This window comes from Gopherus flavomarginatus, chromosome 7 (assembly GCF_025201925.1).
Source record: "Gopherus flavomarginatus isolate rGopFla2 chromosome 7, rGopFla2.mat.asm, whole genome shotgun sequence".
Taxonomy (NCBI): domain Eukaryota; kingdom Metazoa; phylum Chordata; order Testudines; family Testudinidae; genus Gopherus; species Gopherus flavomarginatus.
The window spans coordinates 46,827,122-46,854,884 of record NC_066623.1 but is presented as its reverse complement, the minus strand read 5'-3'; the positions used below and the strand labels follow the sequence as shown (position 1 = coordinate 46,854,884).

General features: G+C 49.6%; 1 protein-coding gene across 2 annotated transcripts in view; it reads left to right on the top strand.

The window, feature by feature from the left end:
• The first annotated feature begins 11,878 nt into the window (after positions 1-11,878).
• Positions 11,879-27,763, top strand: part of PCDH12 (protocadherin 12) — a 44,915-nt gene continuing 29,030 nt past the window's right edge. For both annotated transcript variants that reach the window (XM_050962999.1, XM_050963000.1), the window contains exons 1-3: positions 11,879-15,036; positions 15,623-15,717; positions 25,396-25,547. In XM_050962999.1, coding sequence (XP_050818956.1) covers positions 12,193-15,036; positions 15,623-15,717; positions 25,396-25,547 — 3,091 coding nt within the window. In that variant the 5' untranslated portion in view covers positions 11,879-12,192. The remainder of the gene's footprint in view (positions 15,037-15,622; positions 15,718-25,395; positions 25,548-27,763) is intronic.

Sequence of the window (27,763 nt, the reverse complement as noted above, 5' to 3'; positions counted from 1 at the left end):
CGAGGCCAACCTTGTATTGCCTCCACTTTGTTCCATTGGGGTTTTACCAAACCTCTTCCTATTACATGCCCGAGGTATCTGGCCTCAGCTAGTCCTGTCACGCACTTGAGAGGGTTAGCAGTGAGACCGGCCTTTCACAGGGCATCCAGCACTGCTTCTACTTTTTCTAGGTGCGTTTCCCAGTCAGGGCTATGTATGGCTATGTTGTCTAGATAGGCAGCGGCATACTTGGCATGGGATCATAGTAACCTATCCATAAGTCGTTGGAATGTTGCAGGGGCCTCATGGAGTCCGAAAGGGAGGACAGTGTATTGAAACAGGCCATCGGCTGTAGAGAAGGCAGTCTTTTCCTTGGCATCCTTGGCCAGGGGAATTTGCCAATATCCTTTGGTCAGATCCAGAGTGGTTAGGTATCGGGCCTTGCCTAACTGATCAACCAGCTCGTCAATGCATGGTATCGGGTAGGCGTCGAAGTGGGATACTTCATTCAATTTCCAGAAGTCGTTACAAAACCTCAGGGTGCCATCAGGCTTGGGGACTAGGACAATCAGACTGGACCACTGGCTGTGGGATTCTTCAATGACCCCAAGTTCCAGCATCTTCTTCACTTCCATCCTAATTTCTTCCCTTATAGCTTCCGGTATTCGGTATGGTCTTATCATCACCCTTACTCCGGGGCTGGTGACAATATGATGTTGGACTAGTGTCATTCGGCCCGGTTGTGTACAGAATACATCCTGGTTCCGGTGGATCATTTCAATGACCTCTGTTCATTTTTCTGGGGTTAAGTCAGGAGATATCTTTACCTGTCCCTGTGGGTCGTCTGTCTGAGGTAGAGCTCCTCGAATGACCAGACACGTCTCTCGGTCATGCCAGGGCTTCAGTAAGTTGACGTGGTAGATTTGCTCTGGCTTTCGGCGGTCTGGTTGTCTAACCTTATAGTTCACTTCCTCAATGGCTTCCACTATCTCATATGGTCCGTGCCAACTGGCTAGGAGTTTGCTTTCTGCTGTCGGTACCAACACCATCACCCGTTCCCCCGGCTGAAATCTCCGTACTTTCGCCCAACGGTTGTAATATGTCCACTGGGCCTCTTGTGCTTTTTCCAAATGTTCCCATACTATCGGGGTTACTCGAGTTATTCGCTCTCTCATCTGTGTCACGTGCTCAATGACATTCTTTCCTGGGTTGGGTTGTTCCTCCCAATCTTCCTTGGCAATATCTAATATCAAGCGTGGGTGGCGTCCATATAATAGTTCAAAGGGAGAAAAACCTGTAGACGCCTGGGGAACTTCCCGTATAGCGAACATTAGCTATGGTAGAAGGGTATCCCTGGACTGCTATTACCTGTGCTACCACCTTCCGGATTATACTTTTAAGGGTACGATTAAATCGCTCGACCAGTCCATCTGTTTGTGGATGGTAGACTGAGGTCCGTATGGCCTGGATGCGGAGTAGGGCACATAAGTCTTTCATTAGTTTTGACATGAAAGGGGTTCCTTGGTCTGTCAGGATCTCCTTAGGGATGCCCACTCTGGTGAAAACCTGTAGTAGTTCTTTTGCTATTGCCTTGGATGTGGGGCTTCTTAAAGGAATGGCCTCTGGATACCAAGTGGCATAGCCAAGGATAACTAGTACATTTCGGTGGCCCTGTACCGATTTTTCTAATGGGCCCACTATGTCCATGGCTATCCTCTCAAAAGGGACATCAATAATAGGCAAAGGTACTAATGGGGCCCGCAAGTGAGGGCGGGGGCTATGCAACTGGCATTCAGGGCAGGAAGCACAATAGCGCTGGACTTCTGTGAGTATACCTGGCCAATAAAATCTTCTTAGGATTCTATCCAGTGTCTTGTCTACTCCTAGATGTCCCCCAAATAGATAACTGTGAGCTAACTCTAGTACGGCCCTTATGTGTTTCTGTGAGACTAAGAGTTGCTCTACTTCTTCCACTCGTATTTGCTCTATCCTGTACAAAAGATCACGTATGAGCACATAATATGACCTTGGGCCTTTGATCTTTCCTTCCACAGGCACACCATTTACTTCCACTACCTCCTCCCTCACGTTCGCAGGAGGTAGTGGATCTTCGGCCCGGTCCTGCCCAAAAGACTCACGTGCGGTACCGAACTGACCTAATTCTAGTGGGCTATTTCTGCTCTTCCCCATGGGGTGCTCCCACTTGGGCTAGGAACCACCTCCGAGTCTTCCTGGGCCTGATTTATCTCCTGAGTGGGTTCGCCTATCCACAAGGGAAGTTTTTTGATTCACTGCTAGAATCCTGGTCCCTAATCTTTTATCTGCCCTTCATTCTCGCCTACACTTTCAGGGTTTTCCAGGGGATGAAAATAATTCTGGAGCAAATTCAGCAAACATTGGGCTGAGGCTATTTGTAATTGCCTCCGTCTCAGCGTGGGGGTTGCTAACCTCCCCTGGCTCTATTGGGGTAAGTAAGCTTTCAAACCTGGGGAAGTCTCTGCCAATTAAAACAGGGTGGGGAGCTTGGGGATCACCCCTTCAGAAACCCTGGTAGTATTCCCCTGGATCTCAATCCGTACCGGAACTGTAGGGTAAAACTTCACGGAGTCATGTACGCAAGTTACCCCTGTGTTTTTGGCCCGGGTTAGTTGGTCTGTTCCCACCAACTTTCCCAAGACCAGAGTGACAGCACTCCCGGAATCTATTAATGCTATGGTCTTTATACCACTCATTTTTACTGGTCTGGTATATCCATGTGAGGTCATTGTGATCCCTGCCAGGCCGATTAGTCCACATTGCTCCCCGAAATCCCCCAGATTACACTGCATAGGTTCTTCCTTGTTGGGGCATTGGGCTGCTATATGCCCCAATTCCCCACACTCATAACACCGCCCCCTTATTCCAGTTGTCACCCTCTGCCTGGGGCTATTTGGTTGACCTCCCACCTCTCTTCCCAACCCCCCAGACCCCTTCCTGGCCTCGAGCCATTCCTCGGTGTCTTTCCTCCCGGTTACAGTTCTCCTATAGTTCTCGACAGCCCGGGGCCTTGGGTTTGGGGTTGGCTTCCTGGATTGCCGTGTCTCCCCGCCTGGGGTCTGGAACAGTTCGCGGGCTGCCAGCTGTCTTTCCACAAGGGAGACCAACTCATCATAGGTAGAGGGATCATTCTGGCCAACTCAAAACCTGAGACCTGGTGGTTGCCCCCTCAAATACTGGTCCAATATCAGTACCTCCATCATCTTCTCAGAGCTAAGGGCCTCAGGGCGCAGCCATTTCTGGGTCAGATGGATCAGGTCAAACAATTGTGACCGGGGTGCCTTGTCCTCCGTATACCATCACTCATGGAACCTCTGGGCTCGCAATGCCGTCGTTACTCCGAACCTGGCCAGGAGCTGTACCTTCAGCTGGGAATAATCTGCTGCAGCCATATCGTAGTAGACCTTTTGGGCTTCCCTACACAGGAATGGGGCAAGGATACCAGACCACTGATCTTGGGGCCAGGCCTCCCGCAGGGCTGCTCTTTCAAAAGCCAGGAGGTATGCCTCCACATCATCCTCCCGTGTCATTTTCTGTAGGCAATGGCTAGCCCATATGGTCCGGGTCCCTTCATAGTTGCGATTCTGCTCCATAAGGGCCTTCATCTGGTTCACCAGGTCTTTCAGCAGGCTCGGTCCTGAGCAGCCTGACATCAACAGATGATTGGTCTGCTGCATTCTAGTCGCCTCCTGTTGGGCAATTGCTTGGACCCGGGTAGCCTCCTGCTGGGCTGTGGTGGCTTGTATAAGGGCCTTGACCACGTCATCCATCTTAAGGTCGAGAGGGTTTTGCCTAACCCTGGTCTAAGTCCCCAACGCGCAAATCCTACCCCTGACACCACATGTGGCAAATTGCCAGTACTGTTATGCTGGGTCTCACGCTTTCTCTTCATTGGGGAAGGTTCAGGGCACCATTGCTTGCCTCTGAATCAGTTTTTTAATTACACCACTAGTGTCCTTGAGGAGGGGAGTGGAGAGGGAGGGACCTGGGCCCGCCCTCTTCTCCAGGTCCCAACCCAGGGGCCCTGAGGTTTGTGGTGAACCACTTGAACTAGCGGTTCCTTCCCCTGGGCTATTTCCCTCTCCTGCCCTTCAGCTTGTGAAGGGGCTTCTTGCCTTCCTTCTACACAAGCCAGGTGCCCCTTACCTAGGGTTTCTTCTGGATTTCTCAGCCCACCACAGCACTCCTCCAAATTTTCCTTTTGTCTCTCTTCAGAACTGTTCTCTTCTCCAACTCCTTCAAACTGCTCTCTGCTCCAACCAAACCTTCCTGCTCCAACTCCCACACTGTCTGGCTGAAGCAGGGGTTTTTATCACATGACTGACTGCTGGTGCTCTAATTGGCTTCAGGTGCTCTAGTTGGCTTCAGGTGCTCTAGTTAATCTATAGCAAACCTTCCTCCCCTTGCAGGGAATAAGGCTTCCTGCTAACACTCTCCTGCTGCCCTCTGGCCATGCTGTATCATACTCCTTAAAATCACAGTGTTCCGCAAGCCTTTTTAAAGTTGCTACAAATTGTACAACTGTTTCATCTTCTTTTTGGTCTCTTTTGTGGAACCTATATCTTTCAGCAATTACCAGTGGTTTTGGATCAAAATGGGACCCCAGGATTTCCACAAAGTCACTGTAAGATTTGGCTCAGGCTTAACAGGGTGTAGTAAGCTGCGTAGCAGGGAGTAGGTCTTAGCCCTTGCTTAAGAATAGTGGCACCTTCTTCTCTTCTGTAATGTCATTTCCAATAACAAAAAGCTCAAAACACTCAGTATATATGTGCCATTGCATTATAGTATACACAAAAGGTTCCCGCAGCCCCCTGATTGCAGACATAGTTTTAGTTTCAGGTTGCACAGTCAGTGCAAACAAGCCAGTTCTCACCCCCTTCCAACAGCAAAAGGGTTTTCTTTTGGGTTTTTTTTGTACCTTGACTTCTACTTCCTTCTGTTGCTGGGGAAGTGCAGGAATCCCACCCTTGTCGCTACTTTGTTGTATCCTTGGGGGCAGCAGTTTTAGGAAGAAATCACTTGAGACACAGAGAGCTGTAAACATTGAAAGCAGACATTTATTGCCGCACACTGAACTAACCAAGCCAGCCAAAACTGGCTGGGCTATCCCCTAATCTAACTCACTTGCCATAGCAACAACAAGGTTCTATTACCACAACAACCAAATACACAACAGTTCACCTCAGACCAAACCCACTCAGAAAAACCTCCAGGAACAAGGCTTTATTCTGTAAAGAACATAGAACAGGATTACAGTCTAGCAGCCTCCTCTTGGTTTGCCTGTTATGTGCTGCCAGCTTAGCCAGTGCTGACACCTCCTGCTGTGGAGGCGCGCAGAGGGTACATCCTGGCAGGAACCAGGAAGCTCTCCCAACATGCCGCAGTTTGTTGTCCACAACTCGTAGCTCCCAGGGCTGCTGTTGAAGCACACTGGACCTTGGGCCCTTCCTCCACTTATTGAAAGGACGACCTTGTCCCTTTCCTTAGTCAAAAGCCTCTCAGCTTGAATATCAGGTCACCCCCTTTTTCAATGTTTCCAAACGCTTCCTGGTGCACGTCGCCCCACAGCAGCACTGGCCAAACCCCTAGTCTCTGCTCCTCTTTCATCAGGCAGCCTACTGTTCCAAATTGAGCTGGACAGATGCCCTTCGCTGTATTATTGAGTGCTGAGGAGCTGGTGAACTATCTCTGGGCACCTCTCCAATATGCTCCCACTCTGTCTGCCCTTCTCCAATCCAATTAAGTTCATTCAGACTCTCCTTAGTTTCGTTGGTCTCCTTCTGTGGTCCCCGTGGTCTGGTCAGGCTTTTCCAGGTCAGATTACTAAGGATCTGAGCCAAAATGGTCTGACTCTGGGTCTTGTGACTAGGTACAGTGTAACCCTGGCTCCCCTTCCTTGCATTGCTCAACCCCCATGTCCTAGGTATCCCCTGTGTACATCACCTCCCTAGTTGTTTTATTTCCCCTATAGCAACCTGGTTTATCTAGAGACCCCTACAAAGTTCCTACTCTGCCCCTGCCTCCAATGGGAAGTTTCCCTCGAGTCCCAGCTTGGCTCCCTCCATTTGTACCTTCCTGCCTGCTGGTTGATTGATTCCATCGATAAGTAGAAACATGCATGGTGTAATTTGTGTATGACATTCCCCTTCTCCTGATTCCAGCTGTACAGCATAGACAGGCAAGTCCCCTTGTCTTCTGATCGTGATATAAGGAATTTGTTCCCATCTGTCTCCCTTTCTTCTCCCTGGCTACTAGCACCCTGTCTCCAGGAGTCAGTGGGGTTTCTTGGCAGTCATAGTACTGTTTCTGGTGATATTTGGCAGTTTCAGATGCCTGTGCAGCCTGTGATATGCTCTCTCTAGGCATTCCCTTAGCTGGGAGATGTACTTCTCTGCCTCCACCCTGTCATCTCCCCAATGGGGGAAACCCAGGGCCAGATCTACCTTCAGCCTTGGGTGCTGGCCAAACATAAAGAAGAATGGGGAAAACCCAGTGGACTCATGCAGGGTGAAGTTATAAGCATGAGTCATGGGCCCAATATAGTCCTTCTAGTTTGCCTTTTGGTCCAGATGCAGAGTTCCCAGCATATTCATGAGTGTTTGGTTGAGCTGCTCAGTAGTTCCATTCCCTTGAGGGTGATAGGGCTCTTTGAAGTCCCCAACAGTTTCTAAAACTGGATTGCTTTCAAAAATTCTCACCTGATCTCTTTATATCTTTCCAGGGATGCCATAGTGGCAGATGAACTGTTTCCACATCACTTTGGCCACAGTAGATGCCTGCTGGTCACGAGCAGGGTATGCTGAGTATAATGAGTGAAGTGGCAGTGATTACAAGGACATTCTTGATGCCCCCTCACCCCTGGGATGATTCCAGGGTGAGAAAATCGAGGCACACTAGCTCCAGGGACCTACTGGTTTGGATTGAGGTAAGTGATAGGATCAGAAAATTGAAAGGAAGATGCAGATACAAACCCTATACATTTACTATTTGTTTTCCATTCTCTGTATCTGTCATCTGTAGGTTCTGTAAATAATAAGGAGTATCTTGATGAAAAGAGGAACAGGAACAAGTGTATTGTGGGGATTGGTATACAGGATAAGGGAAAATGGGGAGGAGATCTTAACATGATGCTGATGTTACTGGTCCTGATCTAGTTGACCTGAAAAGGAAAATGTATGCACTTCTGCCACTAAGATGGGCAGCCCAATTGTGAGGGCTGATCAGCCTTATATACTTTCCTTGGGCAGTACCTTTCACAAGAGAGGCATCACCCCTGCATGGTGGCCTCGCCAATAATAGCGAGTGTGGATGAAATCCACCATATGTTCGATGTTCATGAAATCCACCATATGTTCCATGTCCATATCTCTGGAGTTTCTCTGGCAGCACCACCTGTTGGATCTGTCCCTCTCCCAGGATTGTTGTCCTCCTGTAAAGGATCCCCTCTACCAGCTGCAATTGCTTCCATTGATTCAGTAATGTCCATACTGGTGTTTCTTCCTTCTGTCTCTCCCGGGCACTGGGTGCCCATTGCCTGGGCAGGTAGGTCCTTATTTTGGAGATTACTGTATCCTTTTCCTTTAACCTTTTGAATTCTTCCTTAGGTATGCCAGGGATTAATTCTATACCTGGCCTGTGGAGTGGCTCAGCTGTCTCCATTGCATTTCTTTGGCATTCACCCTGGGTTGCTATGGAGGACACATTGCATCCAGCATTCAAAACTGTTGCCACCTCCTCTCGGGGTAACCAAGACACGCTATCAGCATTGGCATTACTTTTCCCAATCTGGTACTTTATGTCAAAGTTGAACTCTGCCAGCTTTGCCATCCACCTTTGACTGGTTGCGCCCAATTTAGCAGTAGTAGACTCAGACTCATAGACTTTAGGGTCAGAACGGACCAATATGATCATCTTGTCTGACCTCCTGCAAAAAGCAGGCCACAGAATCCTACCCATCCACTTTTATAACAAACCCCTAACCTATGTCCGAGTTATTGAAGTCTTCAAATTGTGGTTTGAAGACCTCAAGCTGCAGAGAATCCACCAGCAAGTGACCCATGCCCCACGCTGCAGAGGAAGGCAAAAAACCTCCAGGACCTCTGCCAATCTGCCCCGGAGGAAAATTCCTTCCCGACCCCAAATATGGCGATCAGCTAAACCCTGAGCATGTGGGCAAGACTCACCAGCCAGCACTCAAGAAAGAATTCTCTGCAATAACTCAGATCCCATCCCATCTAACATCCCATCACAGACCACTGGGCATACTTACCTGCTGATAATCAAAGATCAATTGCCAAAATTAAGCTATCCCATCAAATCATCCCTTCCATAAACTTATTAAGCTTAATCTTAAAGCCAGATATGTCTTTTGCCCCCACTACTCCCCTTGGAAGGCTGTTCCAGAACTTCCCTCCTCTAATGGTTAGAAACCTTCATCTAATTTCAAGTCTAAACTTCCTAGTGTCCAGTTTATACCCATTTGTTCTTGTGTGTACATTGGTACTAAGCTTAAATAATTCCTCTCCCTCCCTAATATCAATCCCTCTGATATATTTATAAAGAGCAAGCATATCCCCCCTCAACCTTCTTTTGGTGAGGCTAAACAAGCCAAGCTCTTTGAGTCTCCTTTCATAAGACAGGTTTTCCATTCCTCGGATCATCCTAGTAGCCTGTCTCTGAACTTGTTCCAGTTTGAATTCCTCCTTCTTAAACATGGGAGATCAGAACTGCACACAGTATTCCAGATGAGGTCTCACCAGCGCCTTATATAACGGTACTAACACCTCCTTATCTTTGCTGGAAATACCTCGCCTGATGCATCCTAAAACTGCATTAGCTTTTTTAACAGCCATATCTTATTGGCGGCTCATAGTCATCCTCTGATCAACCAATACTCCAAGGTCCTTCTCCTCCTCTGTTGCTTCCAACTGTTGTGTCCCCAATTTATATCTAAAATTCTTATTACTCTTTAAATGCATGACCTTGCACTTTTCACTATTAAATTTCATCCTATTACTATTACTCCAGTTTACAAGGTCACCCAGCTCTTCCTGTATGATATCCCGGTCCTTCTCTGTGTTAGCAATACCTCCCAGCTTTGTGTCATCCGCAAACTTTATTAGCACATTCCCACTTTTTGTGCCAAGGTCAGTAATAAAAAGGTTAAATAAGATTGGTCCCAAAACTGATCCTTGAGTTCTTGGACTAGCCCAGTTAGACCCTACACTGCCACTAGCATCACATGATCTGGGCTTCTGCTGAGTTGAGGCACCTTGGGAACAGCCTGCAAAGCGTCCTTTGACAGGGCAGGCTCCATGCTGTTTATTCTTTGAGCTGGCATATCCATTCTACCCTCTACGTTCCTCTCCCGGGCCAGCTGACGAAATTCTTCTTGCAGCTGTTGGAATGTCATGTAGCAAGGCTGCATAGGTGTCAGCCTGTCCCACACTTCTTGCTCCTGGATGTCTCACATGAACTGCTGTGTCAACTTATAGTCCTGATCAGGGAAAGGATGGCCCTCTCAGAGCTTCTCCTCTACTACTCGCAGTAGGGCCTCTAACTTGATGGCATAGGATGAGGTTGTCTCCATAGGGCATTGGTGCCTCTCATAAAAGTCTCTCATAAAAGTGATAAATGGCATTCACTGTACTCTGCACTAAGTCTTCACTAGCTTGGGCTGGCTCCTGGGACGGCAGGTTAAGGACTAATTTATGCCCCTCCCTCCAGGTATCTGATGAGGGTGGGGAACTTCAAAGGCTCAGGAATGCCAATGCCTGCTAGCAGGTATTATATATCTTTTATCCAGTCCTCTGCGTCTACCCTGCAATCAGCCCCACCACTGAACACAGGAACCCCATGGATTTCATGCTCTGCAGGGAGATATTGCATTCCTCCCCAAGATTCCTCCCCCTACCTTCACCCTGAGTAGCAGGAGTATCCTGGTTACAACACCCATTGGAGGTCTCTATTCTCACTAGCACCAAATCAGGGTCAGGCCAATCCTCCTGGGCTCCAAACTGTGAATCCATACTGTACAGGTTCTCTTCTGTGGCAGCTGCCCTACTGTATGCAAAAAATTAAACTTCTGTCTGAGTCATGGCACCAATAACTAAAAAATGTAGCCCCCTCTCCTGTTCACTGGCCCAGTATGAGGTTATCCAAGATAGGGGAAGCCTGCCTTGTGACTTTTTACACAACTTTGGGAAACCAGGCCTTTGTGTGTTCTGCATTGTGTGTCACTGTGTGTTCACCTCAGACCAGACCCACTCAGAAAAACCTCCAGGAACAAGACTTATTCTAGAAGAACATAGAACAGGATTACAGTCCAGCAGCCTCCCCTCTGCTTTCCTGCTACGTGCTCCCAGCTCAGCCAGTGCTGAGACCTCCTGCTGTAGGGGGCAGAAGGTATATCCTAGCAGGAACCAGGAAGTTCTCCCAACATGCTGCAGTTTGTAGTCCACAGGGTTGCTGCTGAAGCACACTGGACCTTGGGCTACAGAAGAAAGGATTAGAATTAAAAATGACCTTGACAAATTAGAGAATTGGTCTAAAATCAATATGATGAAATTCAATAAAGATAAGCAGACTTCACTTAGGAAGGAAAAATCAAATGCACAACTGCAAAATGGGGAATAACTCACTAGATGGTAGAACTGCTGAAAAGGACCTGGGGGCTAAAGTGGATCACAGATTGAATATGAGCCAACAATGTGATGCACTTGCAAAAAAGGCTAATATGACTCTGGGGTGTATTAACAGGAGCGTCATATGTAAGAAACAGGAGGTAACTGTCCTGCTCTACTTGGCACTAGTCAAAGTCACCCAGTGAGTTTGTGAAACAGTTAGCAATAGAACCCGTGTCCTGGAGCTCAGGCAGCATTTGAGATTATGTGCAAGCAGCAAAGGTGAGGGAAAGCAGGTTAATTATTAGTAGTATTACGTACCTAGGATGCCCATGAAACAATTTTAAAAATATTTAAAGCAAGAGTTCCTGCTCTGAAAAGTTTGCAGTCAAAGTTAACATGTCAACAGGAAGAGATAAGTCAGGGTTGGATAATGGGGCAGTAGTAGGTTGAAGCTGAGGATAAGAGGGGCAAAATCAGCATTCAGAAGTGAGTCCCATGGTGTAGGACAACAGTGGGACAGATGTAGTGATGGGCCAAGCATGAGAGAGGGCAGCAGTGGCAATGATGCCTAGGAAGGCTAAAAGAGCAAAAGCAGAGGAGGGACAGGAAAAAGTGGGCATTTCAGTGGTGCAGACAGAGGAGTCAACAAGGTAGAAATACCTGGGGTTGTGCTAGGGAAACTGTTTGGCAGGGTGGGTTTAAGGGGCCAGGGCGAATATGGCAGCAGTGGGGCATGGTGAGATGCCTATCTCAGACTTTGTGCACCACCCAGATTTTTCCATGTGTTCATGCCAAAGCATGATAATTCTCACCATTAACAGTGGTGGGAATTAACTATTGGAACAACTTATCTAGTGACACAGCAATTCTCCATCATTTCCAGTCTTTAATTTAAGGCTGGATGTCTTTTTAAAAGATCTGCTTGTAGTTCATACAGAACTTATGGGCTTGATGCAGGAATTACTGGCTTAAGTTCTCTGGCCTGTGTTCTGCAAGAGGTCAGGCAAGATTATCATAATTGTTGCATCTGGCCTTAAACTCTATGAATATCCAAACTTTTCTCAGAGCCACATAGCAGCCTACCCCACAAAGCTCACCACTCCTGGGAAGGCATTGTACTGGCACTCTTGTTCCTCCCTTTTCCTGTAGGTGGGGTTTCCCTAGGAAACAGCAGCTGTTCTGCTTCCCAGTGCTGGCAGACAGCCGACTGGAGTCTGCATTGCCAGAGTCAGCCTGTACTTGCAAAGACTCTTCTCTTTTCCCCCTACACTGAGGTTTTTCAGCCTGGACAACAGCTGGATCTCCTACCTGTTCTTCTAGGCACTGGTGGAAAAGGTGGGGATTTTCTCTCAGTGTAGCTGGACTTGCCTGGGATTTCTGTTCCTCCTTCAGCTGGTAACATACACTGATGGTATCTGGAAATGGGACTGTCCTTGGGTGAAAACAGAAATGATTTGCAGGTTCTTTAAGCTTGGTCTGGGTGTGCAAAGTTTTGAGGAAAAAGCCATCTGTCTTGGGGCTGAGCAACAGTGTGGTTGGCTTTCTCAGAAGCATGCTTTTATTGTTACACTTTCTGCTTCAATTCTTGGTGTTGTGCTGGCACTTTTTCCTTTGTATGGATTGCCAGGAGGTGTCCCCCTTTGCTATGCAATACAAAGTGTTAGAAGAAGTGCCAAGTGGAACTGTGATAGGGAAATTATCTGAGGATTTTGGCTGGGAAGAGAGAAGTGAACCAGCAGAGACCTTCCATCAGCTGCATTTCCCCAAGGAGCTCCCTGTCCGTGTTAGGTCTGGAGATGGTTTGCTTAGCACGGCAGGGCGGTTGGACAGAGAGCAGTTATGCAGGCACAATGATCCATGCTTGTTCTCTTTTGATGTTCTGGCTGCCATACACTTGGCTTTAATCCACGTGGAGATTCAGGTCTTGGACATCAATGATCATGCACCCCAATTTCCAAAACCTGAACTGGAACTAGAAATATCAGAGAGTGCATCTTTACGAACACGGATCCCACTGGACCGAGCTCTTGACCCAGATGCTGGCTCCAATGCCCTCTGCTCTTATTCATTATCACCCAGTGACCACTTTGCTTTGGATGTAATTTCTGGATCTGATGGGACTAAACATGCAGAACTTGTAGTTGTTAAAGAAGTGGACAGAGAGCTCCACTCTTGTTTTGATCTAGTATTGACTGCCTTTGATCATGGAGAATCACCAAAATCAGGCACAACCTTACTTAGGGTAATTGTTTTAGACTCCAATGATAACAGCCCTATGTTTGCAGAGAGTTCTTTGACAGTGGAAATCTGGGAAGATGCTTTGCCTGGTACAATTCTTATAAACCTTACAGCCACTGACCCTGATCAGGGTCCCAATGGGGAGATAGAATACTCACTCAGTAAACATGCTTCACTGGAGCTGTTGAACATGTTCAGCATTGAAGCCAAGACAGGCAGTGTAGTTCTGAGACGCCCACTGGACTATGAAGAAAACCATACCTATGAAGTAGATGTGCAAGCCAGGGATCTTGGAGCCAACCCTATCCCAGCACACTGCAAGATCCTCATCAAGGTCCTGGATGTCAACGACAATGCCCCAGATTTGCACATCACTTGGGCTGCCCAGGTGCCAGTGCTATCTGAAGCTCTTCCTAAGAACAGCTTTGTTGCTCTGGTGACAGTAAGTGATCCCGATTCTGGAAACAATGGTCAGGTACATTGTTACCTTAGTCAAGGACTTGAGCATTTCAAATTGAAAAGAACCAACAGATACACTTATATGCTGTTGACCAATGCCATCTTGGACAGGGAGAGATGGGCAGAATATAACCTGATATTAACAGTCCAGGACAATGGGAACCGCTCCTTATCTGCGAGGAAACACCTCACTATATGCATCAGTGATGTCAATGACAACCCACCATTGTTTGAAAGAATTACATATGATGTCACCATTGCTGAGAACAATGTGCCTCCATCCTACCTGATTACTGTCAAGGCTCATGATGCTGACTTAGATTTTAATGGAAAAGTCAGTTATAGCATCCAGGATTTCCTTGTTTCAGACTTGGTCTCTATTGATTCAAAAACTGGTGAAATCTTTGCGCTCAGAGCTTTTGATTATGAACAAATAAGAAGTCTGGAATTCCTGGTGACAGCAGAAGATGAGGGTCACCCCAAACTTGTGTCGAATGTTTCTGTTAGGGTTAGTCTGCTTGATAGGAATGATAATTCCCCTGTGATCGTGCAGCCAGTGCTGGTGGAAGGCAAAGCAAGGATCATTGTTCTAGTCAATGCACAGACCGGATGCCTGTGGCTATCCTTAGGGAATGACAGCCCCCAAGGTACAGCAATAACCACCATGACACCAACACTGAGTTCAAATGTTTCCCTGCTATTCACCATGACTGCCAGGGATGCAGATTCTGGCATGAATGGGGCCGTCCACTATGACATTCTGAGTGGGAATGATACCAGTTTGTTTCTCATTGATCCACTGTCAGGGGAGGTGTTTATCAACAGCAGCAATGCCAGCAGCCTCATTGGGGGTGAATGGGAATTGGAGGTGTTGGTAAGGGATCAAGGGAACTCACCGCTGCATGCAAAAGCCCTTGTGCAGTTAAGTTTCAGAAATCATCTTAACCAGCTGATAAGCTCAGCCCAGGAGGCTCAGATGCTGAGCCCATCCACGGTGACTGTTATCTGCCTAGCTGTGCTATTAGGCACTTTTCTTCTTATTTTGGCTTTAATCATGTCTATATGCAGAAGAGAGAAGAAAGATAACATGGCCTACAACTGCAGGGAAGCAGAACATGCCCACAGACATCAGCAGCTCAAGAAGCCCCACAAACACATTCAGAAAACAGACATATATTTAGTCCCTGTACTCAGAAACAGGCAAGCTGTGCAGAGTGAGGCTGAGCAAGTTCGGTCCTGTGAAGAAACTTTGCTGAAGGAAAGTGCCTGGGATGACCCACTGCAGACTTCATTTCATTTAACCCCAACACTGTACAGGACCCTTAGAAACCAGAAAGATCCAACTGAACAGAAAGATGCCTTCAATCTCCCTGCGATACAGTGCAGACCCTTCCACCCACACAGGCTAAGAAATGCATCAAAAGAGAGCTCAAGCCTTCAAGATGCACAAACTCATTCCAAAAGCTTAGAGAACCCACAGCTGGAGCTTTTGGGAGATCAGAATTGCGACCTCTCACTGCCAACTACTCATCCTTCAGACATGACTCTGAAGAGACAGAGAATTGCTGAGCCAGATGCGAGGCCCAGGGAAGCCCATCCCCACCAGCACCTCCTGAGAAGCCTAGTCAGGCTGTCTATGGTGGCACTTGCAGAACAGGACCCCATGGGAGAACTTGCAATGGAGTCACCTCCTGTTCAGGTAGGCGCTGCCTCTCAGCTGTACTAGATGGAAGGGCCACATTATCCCTCACAGTCTCCTGTGAGTCTCTGGGCATACAGAGGGCACATTGAGGGAAGAATTTGACCTGTCCTATCTGGGTAAATGTTCCCAAGTTACAACCTGGAACCAATCTCTCCCCACCCTGCATAGAGGGCGGGCCAATTTGGGAGAGTGTTGGGACATGTCAGGGGCTCAATGTGGCAGCCACTGCACCAAAATCCCCTCCCCCTGACTGAGTTCAGCACTGCAGGGACAGGCCAGGAGAGCTGGGTCAGAGGGCGGGACGACTGTCACACAGAGAGGGTGTGATGCCAGTTTGTTTTTCCCCAAGTGTAACAGTGGTCAAATATAGTCTGTGCTCCAAAGGGAGTGAGAGGCAGCAGGCATTGGGGCTTAAGGCTGGGGGGCTGCTTGCTTGCTCTTTGGTTTCAGTCTCCAAGTGGGAATGCCAAACCATCTGCAAGAGAAGGAAACACTATAAAGCGCCAGCACAGTGAGAACATCCTGACAGGAAGTATCCTGAGTGGTGACTGCATGCAATCAACAGACTCTTCCTGTCTTACAGCAAATCTCTCAGCTGCTGTCTCTGCTGCACCAGGGCCAGTTCCAGCCCAAACCAAATCACAGGGGAAACAAATACACAGCCAAGAATGGTAGCAGGTAAGATTCATACACAGCTAGTCCCCCTGCCTGCTTCTCCCCAGCCCCTGCCAGGAGAAGTCAGCTCCAAATGTCTCCAAAGAGAAGATCTTCATGCTAAGAGGGCTCCTTGGAGCCTCAGGGTGGCGGCTTGGCCACAGGCCTATGTGCTGCCTCCCTGCTCTGCGTACCTGAATTTGGAGATGAGAGGGATGAGGCGACAGGGCTGGACTCACTCTGACTTCGCCAGGGACCTAGGCCACAGCCCCATGCATGCTGGCTCATCCCTCGGGCCCTGCTCTCATGTGGTCCTGCCTGTAGCCTTGACTTGGGCACTAACACTTCTGCACTTCTCCCCACATGAGCTGCTGTGGGTCAGCACAATTGGCATGGCTAGGACTGAGACAATGGCTGGATGGAAGAGTGAGAACATGGTCGTGGGGCTACAGGAGAGCCCACTGAGAGGGAAGGAGGACCCAAAGGGGAACTGAGAGGAGACAACCCAAAGCCTGCAGCAGCAGCATCCACACCGAGGGAAGGGGCCTTGGTGAGAATAGCAGCTAGCAGAGAGAAGTGAAGGGGAGGGGGGGCAGAGCAGGAAACTCTGGGCTAGTGGGGGAGAGAGGGAAGCCCCAACGGAGGAGATGAGGAGAACAGAGACTGAGTGGGATGGGGAAAAAGGGAGAGAGACCCTGAGAAGTATTTGGGAGGGGAAAAGAGACTATCAGAGGTATGCAGGAGAGGAGAGAATGTGGGAGGTATTGGGGAAGGGAGAGAGACTGAGAGAGAGATTGGGAGAGGGAGACTGTGAGGTGCCGGAGGGGATGGAGGATGTGGTCTGTGGGAGGGAGTTGGAGTGTGGGGTGCAGGCTCTGGGCTGGGGCAGGGGGTTGGGGTGTGGAAGAGGGTGAGCAGTGTGGGCTCCGGCCAGGCTGTGCTTACCTCGGGCAGCTCCTGAAAGCAACTGGCACATCCCTTTGGCAGTGGCTCCTAGGCAGAGGGGGTCAGGGGTCTCCGCACACTGCCCCTGCCCATAGTCACCACCCCCACAGGTCCCATAGGCCACAGTTCCTGGCCAATGGGAACTGGGGAGTTGGTGCTCAGGGCAGGGGCAGCACATTGAGACCCCCTGACCCCTCCACTCCCTGCTTGAGCCACAGGGATGTACAGGCTGCATCTGGGAGTAGTGCAGAGCTAGGGCAGGCAGGGAGCCTGCCTTAGCCCCACTGCATCACCAGATTTTTAGGGCCTAAAATCTCCTGGTTTGGCTTCAGTAGCCTCTGGACATAGATCCTGATTCTGGGAGACTCCCAGTAAAACCGGGAGGTTGGCAACCCTAATACTGAGAGGGATGGGGGAAGGAGTGTGAGAATGTAATCAAGTCACCTTTCAATCATCTTTTAGACAAACTAAGCCGATAGAGCTCTGTCAGTCTCTCACTGTCTGGCATTTTTCTAGCCATCAAATAATTTTTGTGGCTTTTTTCTGTAAGCTCTCCAATTTTTCAACATTGTTTTTACAATGTGGCCATCATAATGGCAGACAGTCCAGTGCTGGTCCACCAGTGCCGTATGCAGGCATCAAATCTGTGAGGGGACTGGGCGAGAGGAAGTCCTCTCTGCCATGTCTTCTAGGTCATCTGCCTTCACTTCTGCAGCCTCTTGGCCCATGCCTGCACACTGCCATCCCCACTTGCCTTTCTTTAGCAAGTTCTTCACCTTAAACCCAAACCCAGCTCTGCCCCACCACATCTGCTCCCCTTCCCTTGCCCACTTCTCCAGTGAATCCAGCTGTCTCTCCCATGCTCTTCTCCACCCCTTGAGCACTTCACCTCCTTCCTATCAAATCCCACCTCTCCCACGAAGTGTGAAATTAAACACCCTTGCGTTAATCTATACTAGGGATCAACACAGCATTAGAACATAAGTGAGGAGTTGGTAGCATTGCTGGCAATGTAGGCAAGGTCAAGTGAGGTCAGCACTGTCACTTGTACCTAGGTACAACATCAAGGTGTGCCATGGCCTGTTGACATGATGCTGCGCACGCTTGCCCCACCTATGCTGCCTGCAAGGCAGGGGCCTGCCATGTCCTAGCACAGGGTCATGTTCTAGTTAATATAAACCCAGAAAACAGTCGTGTGCGTGTGTGTGAGAGAGAGACAGAGACCTCTAGAGTCTCCTGTGTGTTTGTGGTATTTGTATCCTTGACTGTGGGCTCCCTAAGGCATCAAGCCTGAGACATGTTGCCACCTGCCCTGCCTCTGCCCCTAGGGTTGCCAACTTTCTACTCACGCAAAACTGAACACCCTTGCCCCACCTCTCCCCTGCCCCTCTTCCAAAGACTCACCCCTGCTCTAAACCTTCTCCAAGGTCCTGCCCCCGCTCACTCCACTCACCTCCTCCCTCTGTTGCTCTCCCCACCCTCACTCACTCGCTCAGTTTCACCAGACTGGCTCAGGAGGTTGGGGGTGCAGGAGGGGGTGAGTGCTCTGGTTGGAGGTGTGGACTTTGAGGTGGGGCCAGAAATGAAGAGTTCAGGGTGTGAGAGGGGTCTCCAGGCTGAAGCAGTGGGTTGGGATGCGGGAGAGTGTAAGGGCTCCGACGGGGGGTGTGGACTCTGGGGTGGGGCCAGGGATGAGGGGTTTGAGGTGACAGAAGGGGCTCCAGACTGGGGAGTGGCGCTGAGGGGTTCAGAGTATCGGGGCGGGTGGGGGGCTCAGGCAGGGGCTTGGAGTGTGGGAGGGAGTATGGGCTCTGGGCTGTAGGGTGTGGGTTCTGGACTGGGCCAGAAATGAGGGGTTCAGGGTGCATGAGGAGGCTGGGGAAGGGGATTGAGGTGCAGGGTGTGTGAGGGCTATGGCTGGGGATGAGAGGCCTGGGGTGCAGGAGGGGGCTCCTGCTGGGACCAAGGGGTTTGGAAGGTGGGAGGAGGATCAGGGCTGGGGCAAGGGGTTAGGGCATGCGAGAGGTGGAGTGTAGGCTCTGGACAGTGCTTACCTCAAGCAGCTCCCAGAAGCAGTGGGATGTTCCCCCTCCAGCTGCTACACAGAGCAGCCAGGTGGCTCTGTGTGCTGCCCCATCTGCAGGTGCCACCCCTGCAGCTCCCATTGGCAGAAGTTCCGGTGCTTGGTCTGGGAGCAGTGTGCGGAGTTCCAGTGTTTGGTCTAGGGGCTGCTCCTATACATAGGGGCCAGAGGAGGGACATGCCATTGCTTCCGAGAGCTATGTGGAGTCAAGGCAGGCAGGGAGCCTACCTTAGCTCTGCTGCGCTGTCAACAAGACTTTAACGGCCCAGTCAGCACCAGGGTCCCTTTTTGATGAGGTGTTCTGATCCAAAACTGGACACCTGGCAAACCTACCTGCCTTAGGGTTGTCAATTTTCTACTCACACAAAACCAAACACCCATGCCCTGCCCCTGCCCCACCTCTCCTCTGAGGCCTCATCCATGCCCTGCTCCTTCTCCAAGGCCCTGCCCACGATCACTCCATCCCCCGTCCCTCTGTTACTTGCTCTCCCCACTCTCACTCACTCACTCATTTTCACCAGGCTGGTTCAGGGGGCTGGGGTGCAGGAGGGGGTGAGGATCTGGCTGGGGTTGCAGGCTCTGGGGTAGGGTCAGAAATGAGGATTTCAGAGTGCGGAAGAAGGCTTCAGGCTGAGGCAGTGGGTTGGGATGCAAGAGGTGGTGAGGGCTCTGGCTGAGGGTGTGAACTATAGAGTGGAGTCAGGTATCAGAAATTTGGGGTGTAGGAGGGTCCTATGAGCTGGGGTCAAGCGGTTTGGAGGGTAGGAAGTGAATCAGAGCTGGGGCAGGGGCATGGGAGTGGCTCAGGGCTGCAGGCTCCAGGCGGCGCTTAACTCAAGCAGGTCCTGGAAGCAGCAGCATGTCCCCTCTCCGTCTTCTATATGGACAAACAACCAGGCAGCTCTGCACGCTGCCCTGTCTGCAGGCACTGCCCCTGAAGCTCCCATTGGCCTGGGTGCCCAGACAATTGGAGCTGTGGGGATGGCACTTGGGGCGGGGGTAGCGTGCATAGCTCCGTGGTTCAACCTATGTGTAGGAGCCAGAGCGGGGACATGCCGGCTGTTCCCAGGAGCCGCACAGTCCAGAGACTAGCAGGGAGCTTGCCAGCCCTGCTGCATGGCGCTGGCAACCAGACAGTCAACAGCCTGGTCAGAAGTGCTGACCGGAGCTGCCAGGATCCCTTTTCAACTGGATGTTCCGGTTAATAACCGGTCACCTGGTAATCCTAACCTGCTCAGCAGTGCACAGAGGACCTAGAGTCAGCCCCTTACTGCATACAATCCAACATACTGTGGCTCCAGGGAATGCTGCGAATGGCCAGATCACCGTGCTGGCCCTTCCAGGTCCCCAGTATGAGCAGAGGGTACAGAGACAAGGGAGCTTCAAAGGAACACAAAGGAGCTGGGTCTGCAGACAAGGCTGGGAAGTACATGAGCAAAGAGCAGTGAAGGGAAGCTAGATCCTCATCTGCCAGGGACAAGGGTGGTGGGTAGGGTGGAGGAAGGAGGGTGCCTGGCTGAGGAGTACACAGAGGGAAGAGTAGGCTAGGTGTGCCAGAAAAGCCAGGGGGCGGGGAAAGGAGGGGCAAGCAATCATTTTTAAAGCTGAGAGGGCTAAGCCTTCAGTGGTGGGAAGCAAGGGGTGGGTAAGCTAGGGAGTGGAGAGGAACTAATGGCAGGGGTTTGTTACAGGAGTGGGTAGCTGAGATTCTGTGGCCTGCATTGTGCAGGAGGTTAGACTAAATGATCATAATGGTCCCTTCTGACCTTGAAGTCTATGAGTCTATGTCTGCTGTACTGCCCAGGTAGGTTGGAGACTGTGGGGATCAGCTGACACAGTATCCCCAGCCCAGGTGATGTGAGCCAGTGGTGGATTTAGAGTTAGTGGGGCCCCCTGGCCCTGTGCTCAGCTTCATTTTTGGGGCCCCTCCTTGGGACCCAGCCAAGAAAAAGAACATTCTCTCTTATCTTCCTCCACCCCTGTTTTTTCATTCTTTTTTCTTCATCCTCCTCCTATAAGAAATCTCAAGTAAATGAAAATAAAGGGCGATACCTTGATTGTTCTTGTAGTCTAACTTATTTTTCCACAGACCACTTGAAAATCGCAGAGGGTCTCAAAAGACTACTTAATAATTTTTCCAAATATTAAAAAAAATGTTGGGGTGCAGGGTCTGGCCAGGAGCTAGGGTGAGGGAGGGGGCTCAGGGTTGGGGCAGGAGGGTGGGGTGTGGAGCGCTTACCTGGGGCAGCTCCTGTTTGGCACGAGCAGTGCAGGTAGGAATGCAGGGGGGGCAGGAGCTCATGTTTGGTGCTCAGAATGGGGGTGGGGATGTGAGGGGGTTCAGGAGTCAGGGCATGGGGTGGGGGCACTGAGTATGTGTAGGGGGTGCAGGAGTCAGGGCAGGGGGCTGGCGGTTTGTGAGTGGGTGCAGGGGTCAGGGTAGGCAGGGGCTGGGGTGTGTGTGAGGGGCTTACGGGGGTTGGAGCTGAGGGCTAAGTGTGTGTGAGGGGTGCAGAGGGCAGTGTGTGTGGAGTGCAGGGGGCTGGGCAGGGGGCTGGGTGTGTGTGAGGGGGTGCAGGGGTCAGGGCAGGGGGCTGAGCATGTGTGTGGGGGGATGCAGGAGTCAGGGAAGGGAGCTGGGGGTGTGTGAGGGGGTGCAGGGGTCAGGGCAGGGGGCTGGGGATGTTTGAGGGGGTGCAGGGGTCTGGGGGTGTGTGTGTGTGGGGATGCAAGAGTCTTTGGGTGTGGTCTGGAGTCATGGGGGTGCTCACAGCAGGGGGCAGGAGGGGGTATGCCCCAGTTCCAGCCCCTTCCCCAAGGCCCCGCCCCTACCTCTTCTCCTCCTCGTCCCTGGAGCAGCGAGCGAGCTGAGGCTCCGCTCTCCCTCCTCGCTCCTGCTGGCAAGCAGCTGATCCAGCTGATCAGCAGCGGGGAGGGAACAAAAGAGGCAGGGGAGGAACTTAGCTGCCAGCAGCGCCTGCCCTGCTGGAGCAGGAGCTGGCAGCACTAAGTTTTTGTCCCCATAGGGGGTGGGGAAGGTGGAAAAGAGTGAGCCGGGCCAGGGCCCCTTTGGACCGTGGGCCTGATGTCATGGTAAATCCAGTACTGGTCTGGGTGAGGAGGCTATGGAACTTGGGGAGGAGGGCAGTTTGTTACACAGGGGCTGCAGAGGCAGTCTGTGCTCCTGCTGCCTTTTCTGCAGCTCAACAATACGCTGGAGAATATCAGTTTGATCTTCTAGTAGCCTCAGCATTGCATCCTGCCTCCTCTCATCAAGCTGATGCCACCTATCATCTTGATCCCACCATATGTCCTCACATTCATTTTGTATTTTCCTGCACTCTGACAGTGCCTGCGTCCATGCATTCTGCTGGGCTCTTTCAGTGAGGGAGGACTGCATGAGCTCAGAGAACATTTCATCGCAAGTGTGGTTTTTTTGCCTTCTAATCTTCGCAAGCCTCTGGGACGGAGATGATACGGGGAGCGTTGAAACATTTGCAGCTGCAGGAGGGAAAAAAAGGGAGAGATGTCTTTAAAAAGACATATTTTAGAGAACAATGGGTAGACTCTTTCACAGTGAACCAAGCGGTTAACATTACATAGCACGTGTGCTTTCTTTACAAGGTCGCATTTTGCCTCTTATATTGAGGCCCTGCCAGTTTGGTGTGAGAGATCACACATGCAGGGCCGATGGGCAACAGAATTCGGCTTGCAGGCACCCATGGTAAGCCACAGTCTTTTGGCTTCTTTAACCTTCATTGGTTCCAAACAGCAGTGACCTCATTTCACATACCAAGCACCCATTGAGTTGGCTATTTAAAATAGGTTGGACATTTAAAAGGAGGGGCTGCGGTTTTCGGGTTAACGTGCAGCACAAAACCAACTAATGCCCCCCCGCTCCACACACACACTCTGGGGTGATCGCTTCATCCCTCCCCGCACCGTGTGGCTAACAGGCTTTGGGAGTACATCCAGGAGAGCTTCACTGGGATGTCCGTGGAGGATTTCCGTTCCATCCCCATACACGTTAACAGACTTTTCCAGTAGCTGTACTGGCCGTGAATGCATCCCAAGTCTTCAGGGCAAATTAATCATTAAACACACTTGCTTTTAAATCATGTATTATATTTACAAAGGTACACTCACCAGAGGTCCCTTCTCCACCTTCTAGGTCTGGAAGCCCGCCTTTGGTAGGTTGGGAGGGTACTAGATCCAGGGTAAAAAACAATTCCTAGTAGTTGGGGAAAACAGTTTCTCTTTTTGCTTGCTGTGCGCAATCTTCAACTTCTTTCTCCTCATCATTTTCCTTGTCCTCAAAATCCACATCCCTGTTGCATGAGAATCCATTGACGGAGTCCATGCACAAGGCTGGGGTAGTTGTAGGGGCACCCCCTAGAATGGCATGCAGCTCATCATAGAAGTGGCATGTCTGGGGCTCTGACCCAGAGTGGTTGTTTACCTCTCTGGCTCTTTGGTAGGCTTGCCTGAGCTCCTTACATTTTACTCATCACTGCTACGGGTCCCTGTTATAGCCTCTGTCCTTCTTGCCCCTGGAGATTTTTTCATATGTTTTGGCATTTCGTCTTTTGGAACAGAGTTCTGAGAGCATGGATTCCTCTCCCCATACAGCGATCAGATCCAGTAACTCCTGTTTGGTCCATGCTGGAGCTCTTTTACGATTCTGAGACTCTATGGTCACCTGTGCTGATGAGATCTGCATAGTCACGTCTGAGCTCACCATGCTGGTCAAACAGGAAATGAAATTCAGAAGTTTGTGGGGCTTTTTCTGTCTACCTGGCCAGTGCATCTGAGTTGAGAGTGCTGTCCAGAGCAGTCACAATGGAGCATTCTGGAATAGCTCCCGGAGGCCAATATTGTTGAATTGCGTCCACACTACCCCAAATTCGACCCAGCAAGGTCGATTTCAGCACTAATCCCCTTGTGGGGGAGGAGTACAGAAATCGATTTAAAGAGCCCTTTAAGTTGACAAAAATGGCTTTGTCGTGTGGACAGGTGCAGGGTTAAATCAATCTAACGCTGTTAAATTTGACCTAAACTCATAGTGTAGACCAGGGCTTAGAATCTCCCAGATCCTCAGTGGTGTTTAGCACCTAACTCCCATTGATTTCAGTGGTAGTTAGGAGCTGAAATACCTGTGAAGGTCTGGGCCTTGGTCCCTTCTCCATAGGGATTTGGAGAAGAGGAAGCAGGAAAAACTGAGTACACTGGCACGGGGGAGCGACACTAGGGCAGAAAAGAGGGATGAAGAGTGACTGAGTGCTTGACTACATGGGGAAATTTTCTGGCATAAGTATACTGTGATAATTCTACTGGTGTAAGTCACCATGTGGACATGTATTTGGGAAAGAGGACCTTCTATGGTTTAGCTCATACTGCTTCCAAAGCGACAAGAGCCTAATCAGAAAAAGGTTGTACAATGGTAGTAAATACCCCTAAGAACTGAGAGGGAAAGGGCACTGAGAGTGAACAAACTGAGGGAGTGAGGGTCAGAGGGGCCCCCTGTAATAAATACCAAGCTTTGCCTTCCTGCATGCAGCACCTGAATTGGGGAAACTCTACAGCACAGGCAGCTGATACTGGAGTAGTATTCCCTTTCATAGATCTCTGGACAGAGGGTCAGGGACCTGTCCTGCACCACCCAGAAAGTGAGTGACAGAGTCCAGGGCCTCCTGGCTGCCCACCCTACAGCCAACACTTTGAAGGGACTAGGAGGGGACTGGAGAGGCTGCTTTCAGTCACTCAGATTTCTCTGAAATGGTCGGCTTTCAGGAGGACACTTCCCAGACTCAGTCTCTTTCTACAGTTTAAGCAAAACACCTCCAAGAGTTTTAAAAGAGCTGGTCAATTAATGTTGATTTTCAGTATGTCTTGAAACATTGGGAAAGTTTCAGAAGACTGGAAGAAAGCTAATGCTGTGCCAATGTTTAAAAAGCATAAAAAGAAGGACCTGGTCAATATAGGCTTGCCAGCCTGACATTAATCCCAGGCAAGATAATGGAATGGCTAGTAAAGGTCTTGATTAACAAAGAATTGAAGGAGTAATATAATTAATGCCAATCAATACAAGTTTATGGAAAATAGGTGCTGTCAAACAAACGATGAGATTACAAATTTGGTTGATAAAGATAATAGTGTGGATGTAATATACTTAGACTTTTGTAAGGCATTTGACTTGGTACCCCATGAGTAGGGCCGTACCAAATTCATGGCTGTGAAATCTGGTCTTCCCACATGAAATATGGTCTTGTGCTTGTCCAGCTAGAAATATATTGTTAAGTTGGAAATCAATAGCAAAAAGCGCAAACTCTGTACTCCAGTTCTGTACATGTCACAAGCATGCAGGGCTGCAGAAGTGTACAAAATTCTATTGTATTATTTAAGGAAAAGCCTGTGACCATGTAATTCCAGCTGATAGAGATGAGGGGGAAGATGTGTGCTGAGAGGAAGAGGGGTGAGAGAAACTAATGGAAACAGGAAGCACCAATAATGGGCTTCAAAACAATCAAGATGTGACAGTAGCACAGCAGCTCTGCTCCCCCAGGGCCTGTTTTTCTGGGAAGAGGCAAACCATAAAGAAATGAGGTGTGGGGGACATGGAGATTGGTCCCTGGAAAAGGGCAGCATCAATGCTCTGGATTTGGTTTCCTTTGCAGGAATGCAGGGCTGGATGCTGATTGCCTCACTATAAAGGACAGTGGTCAAGGAGAGAGTGAGGCAGATGACGGGGATTCAGAAAATGGACTCAATCTTTCCATAGACCAGCTGGTGGGAGAAGAACTCGAGAGCCTTCTAGAGCCCCATGCAGGTAAGATCACTATGTTCTGTATGGCACCAGAGAGAACCTGCTCCATCCTCACAGAAGACCTTCTTTGCACCAGTGTGGGGCTGCCTGGGAGGGGGACTCTGATTGTCTGAAACCACAATCTAATTAGCTGGTTGGGCTTTTTTGATGATGACGCTGCTGAGATCAGGAAACTGAGAGCTCTGGCTGCCCAGGGAGTTGGGAAGCTCTGGCAGCTGAGGGAGCAAACTGAAAATTTCCATTTTGGTTTTCCCAGAATGGAATTTTTCACACTTTTTTCTTCTGTGAGAAATGGTGAATTTTTGACCTTTTGTTCTAGTGTGGGACAATTTCCCCCCTCCCCTAAAATTCCATTTTTTTCATAGGAGGGAAAGTCTTTTTCCTGCTTATTCTAGTGATGCTCTTCCAAGCTCCTCTCACAAAATAACCTTCACACATGTGAATCACCACAGTGGGATATGTCTCATATTAAATTGTGCAGATATGCAGAATAGGATTGTCCTGCTCCCAGGCTCTGTTGGCTCTTCTTAGTGGGGCTTGAACATGGCCATATGGTTGACTGTGCTGGGCTTCTCGAGTGGGGGGAGAAACCCATGAGCAGTAAATTGTGCAGCTGCTGTGATTTTCCCTCTTCCTCCTTACATGAGAAAGGGTTAATTATGTTATCTTGTAAATTATCATTATAGGACACCTTCCTTAACCTCTCATTGAGCCTCCCGCCCCCGAACTATTGTTCCAGGCTATCTGCAGATTCAAGTGTACATCCTGTCTCCCATTTCTTTTTGCAATGCCCTTTCCCCTGCAGTCTCTGTCTAGCAGGGTCTGTGTGAAACACGCTTCTTCTTCTGCATTGTGGACCTTGCCCTGCCTTTCTCTCTCTTCCCCTTTGACTCTGACTGCCTCCCCAGGCTGCAGCTCAGGGTGGGGCCTTGCTGAACTGTGCTTGTCAGAACAATCTGCCTATTCCTCAGGCAGATTCATCATCTTACAGAATCTGGTCAGGGTCTGTCCATGTAGGAACAAATCCCACTCCGTTCTGAGAGCTGCTGCTATTTGCCTACCAGCATCAGTGAGTCTGAATTAAGCTGATGCACGCAGAGTTGGTCTGTAAGTGGATGAAGCTAAGAATGGATTTTCTTCAGCTGTCAGCACAGTCACTTGCTTGATGATGGGATGACTGGAAACCATATCTTTGCATGGAAGCATGGCAGTCTGGTTGGGTCAGGCACACATTTGCCTGTTCCCTTTCCCACAGTATGAATGTTGCCCCAGGCCTGGTCACCAGGCTTATAAGTATATCTGAGCACTGCGCCATCTCAATAGCACTCTGCTGTGGATCTATCTTCTCAGATAAATCCTAAGTACAGTGCTCTCTGGAATGTTTTAAAAGAGCTCCTGGTTCCTGACCCCAAGTCACATCCCCCTGCTAACTTATATAGGCTTCTAGCAAACAGATTGGCTGATACTGCAGGTGAATGAGCTAGTGACAATAAGCCCCCCAGGAGGATAGTAATAGGAAATAACCAGCTGGCGCCTCAGAAGGCTCCAAGGGAATTTGGCACTCAACTGCTCAGGGCTCCTGTGGGATTGCCAGCCCACATTTCTCAAGGACAGTCTGTTTCACAGGCATTCACTCCTATTTGCTCCTCTCTCACTAAAGCTCTGTAAACATATCTAGCTTCCCTCCCCCTGGCATGCACACCAAGTGCACACCATGGCCTAATCTTCCTCCCTCTGAGTTCAGTGCTGATGCTTTCACTCCACCCAGGTTGTGGGCTGATAAAAGTTGAACCACCCAGGAGCAGCAAACAGGCTTGTAGTGAGGAGATACCAATGCCTCCCAGAGTTCCTCTGACACTACATCATGATAGATGGAGCCATGGTCCATGCTACATAGGAAGGGTGTATGAAAGAAAATGACTATGATGACAGTCCTACAAAGGCTTTGCCACACCACAAGTGGAACTTCATCCGGACAGACATATCGAGTGGTCAAATATACTGCAAGTAGGCATCATTCCACGGGGGAGGAGAAAGTCTAAATAATCCAAGGAACTATATGGAAAAGTCTTACAAAACTGATGGGGTTCTATAAAACTGGGAAAGGGACCAAGAGAAGCTACTGCATGGAGAATAGCATATTTTCTATAGGGGTTTGGACCTAGCCTATAGAATTTTATAGCAAGAATTCTCCATTCAATTCCTTAAAGTGTTTAAAC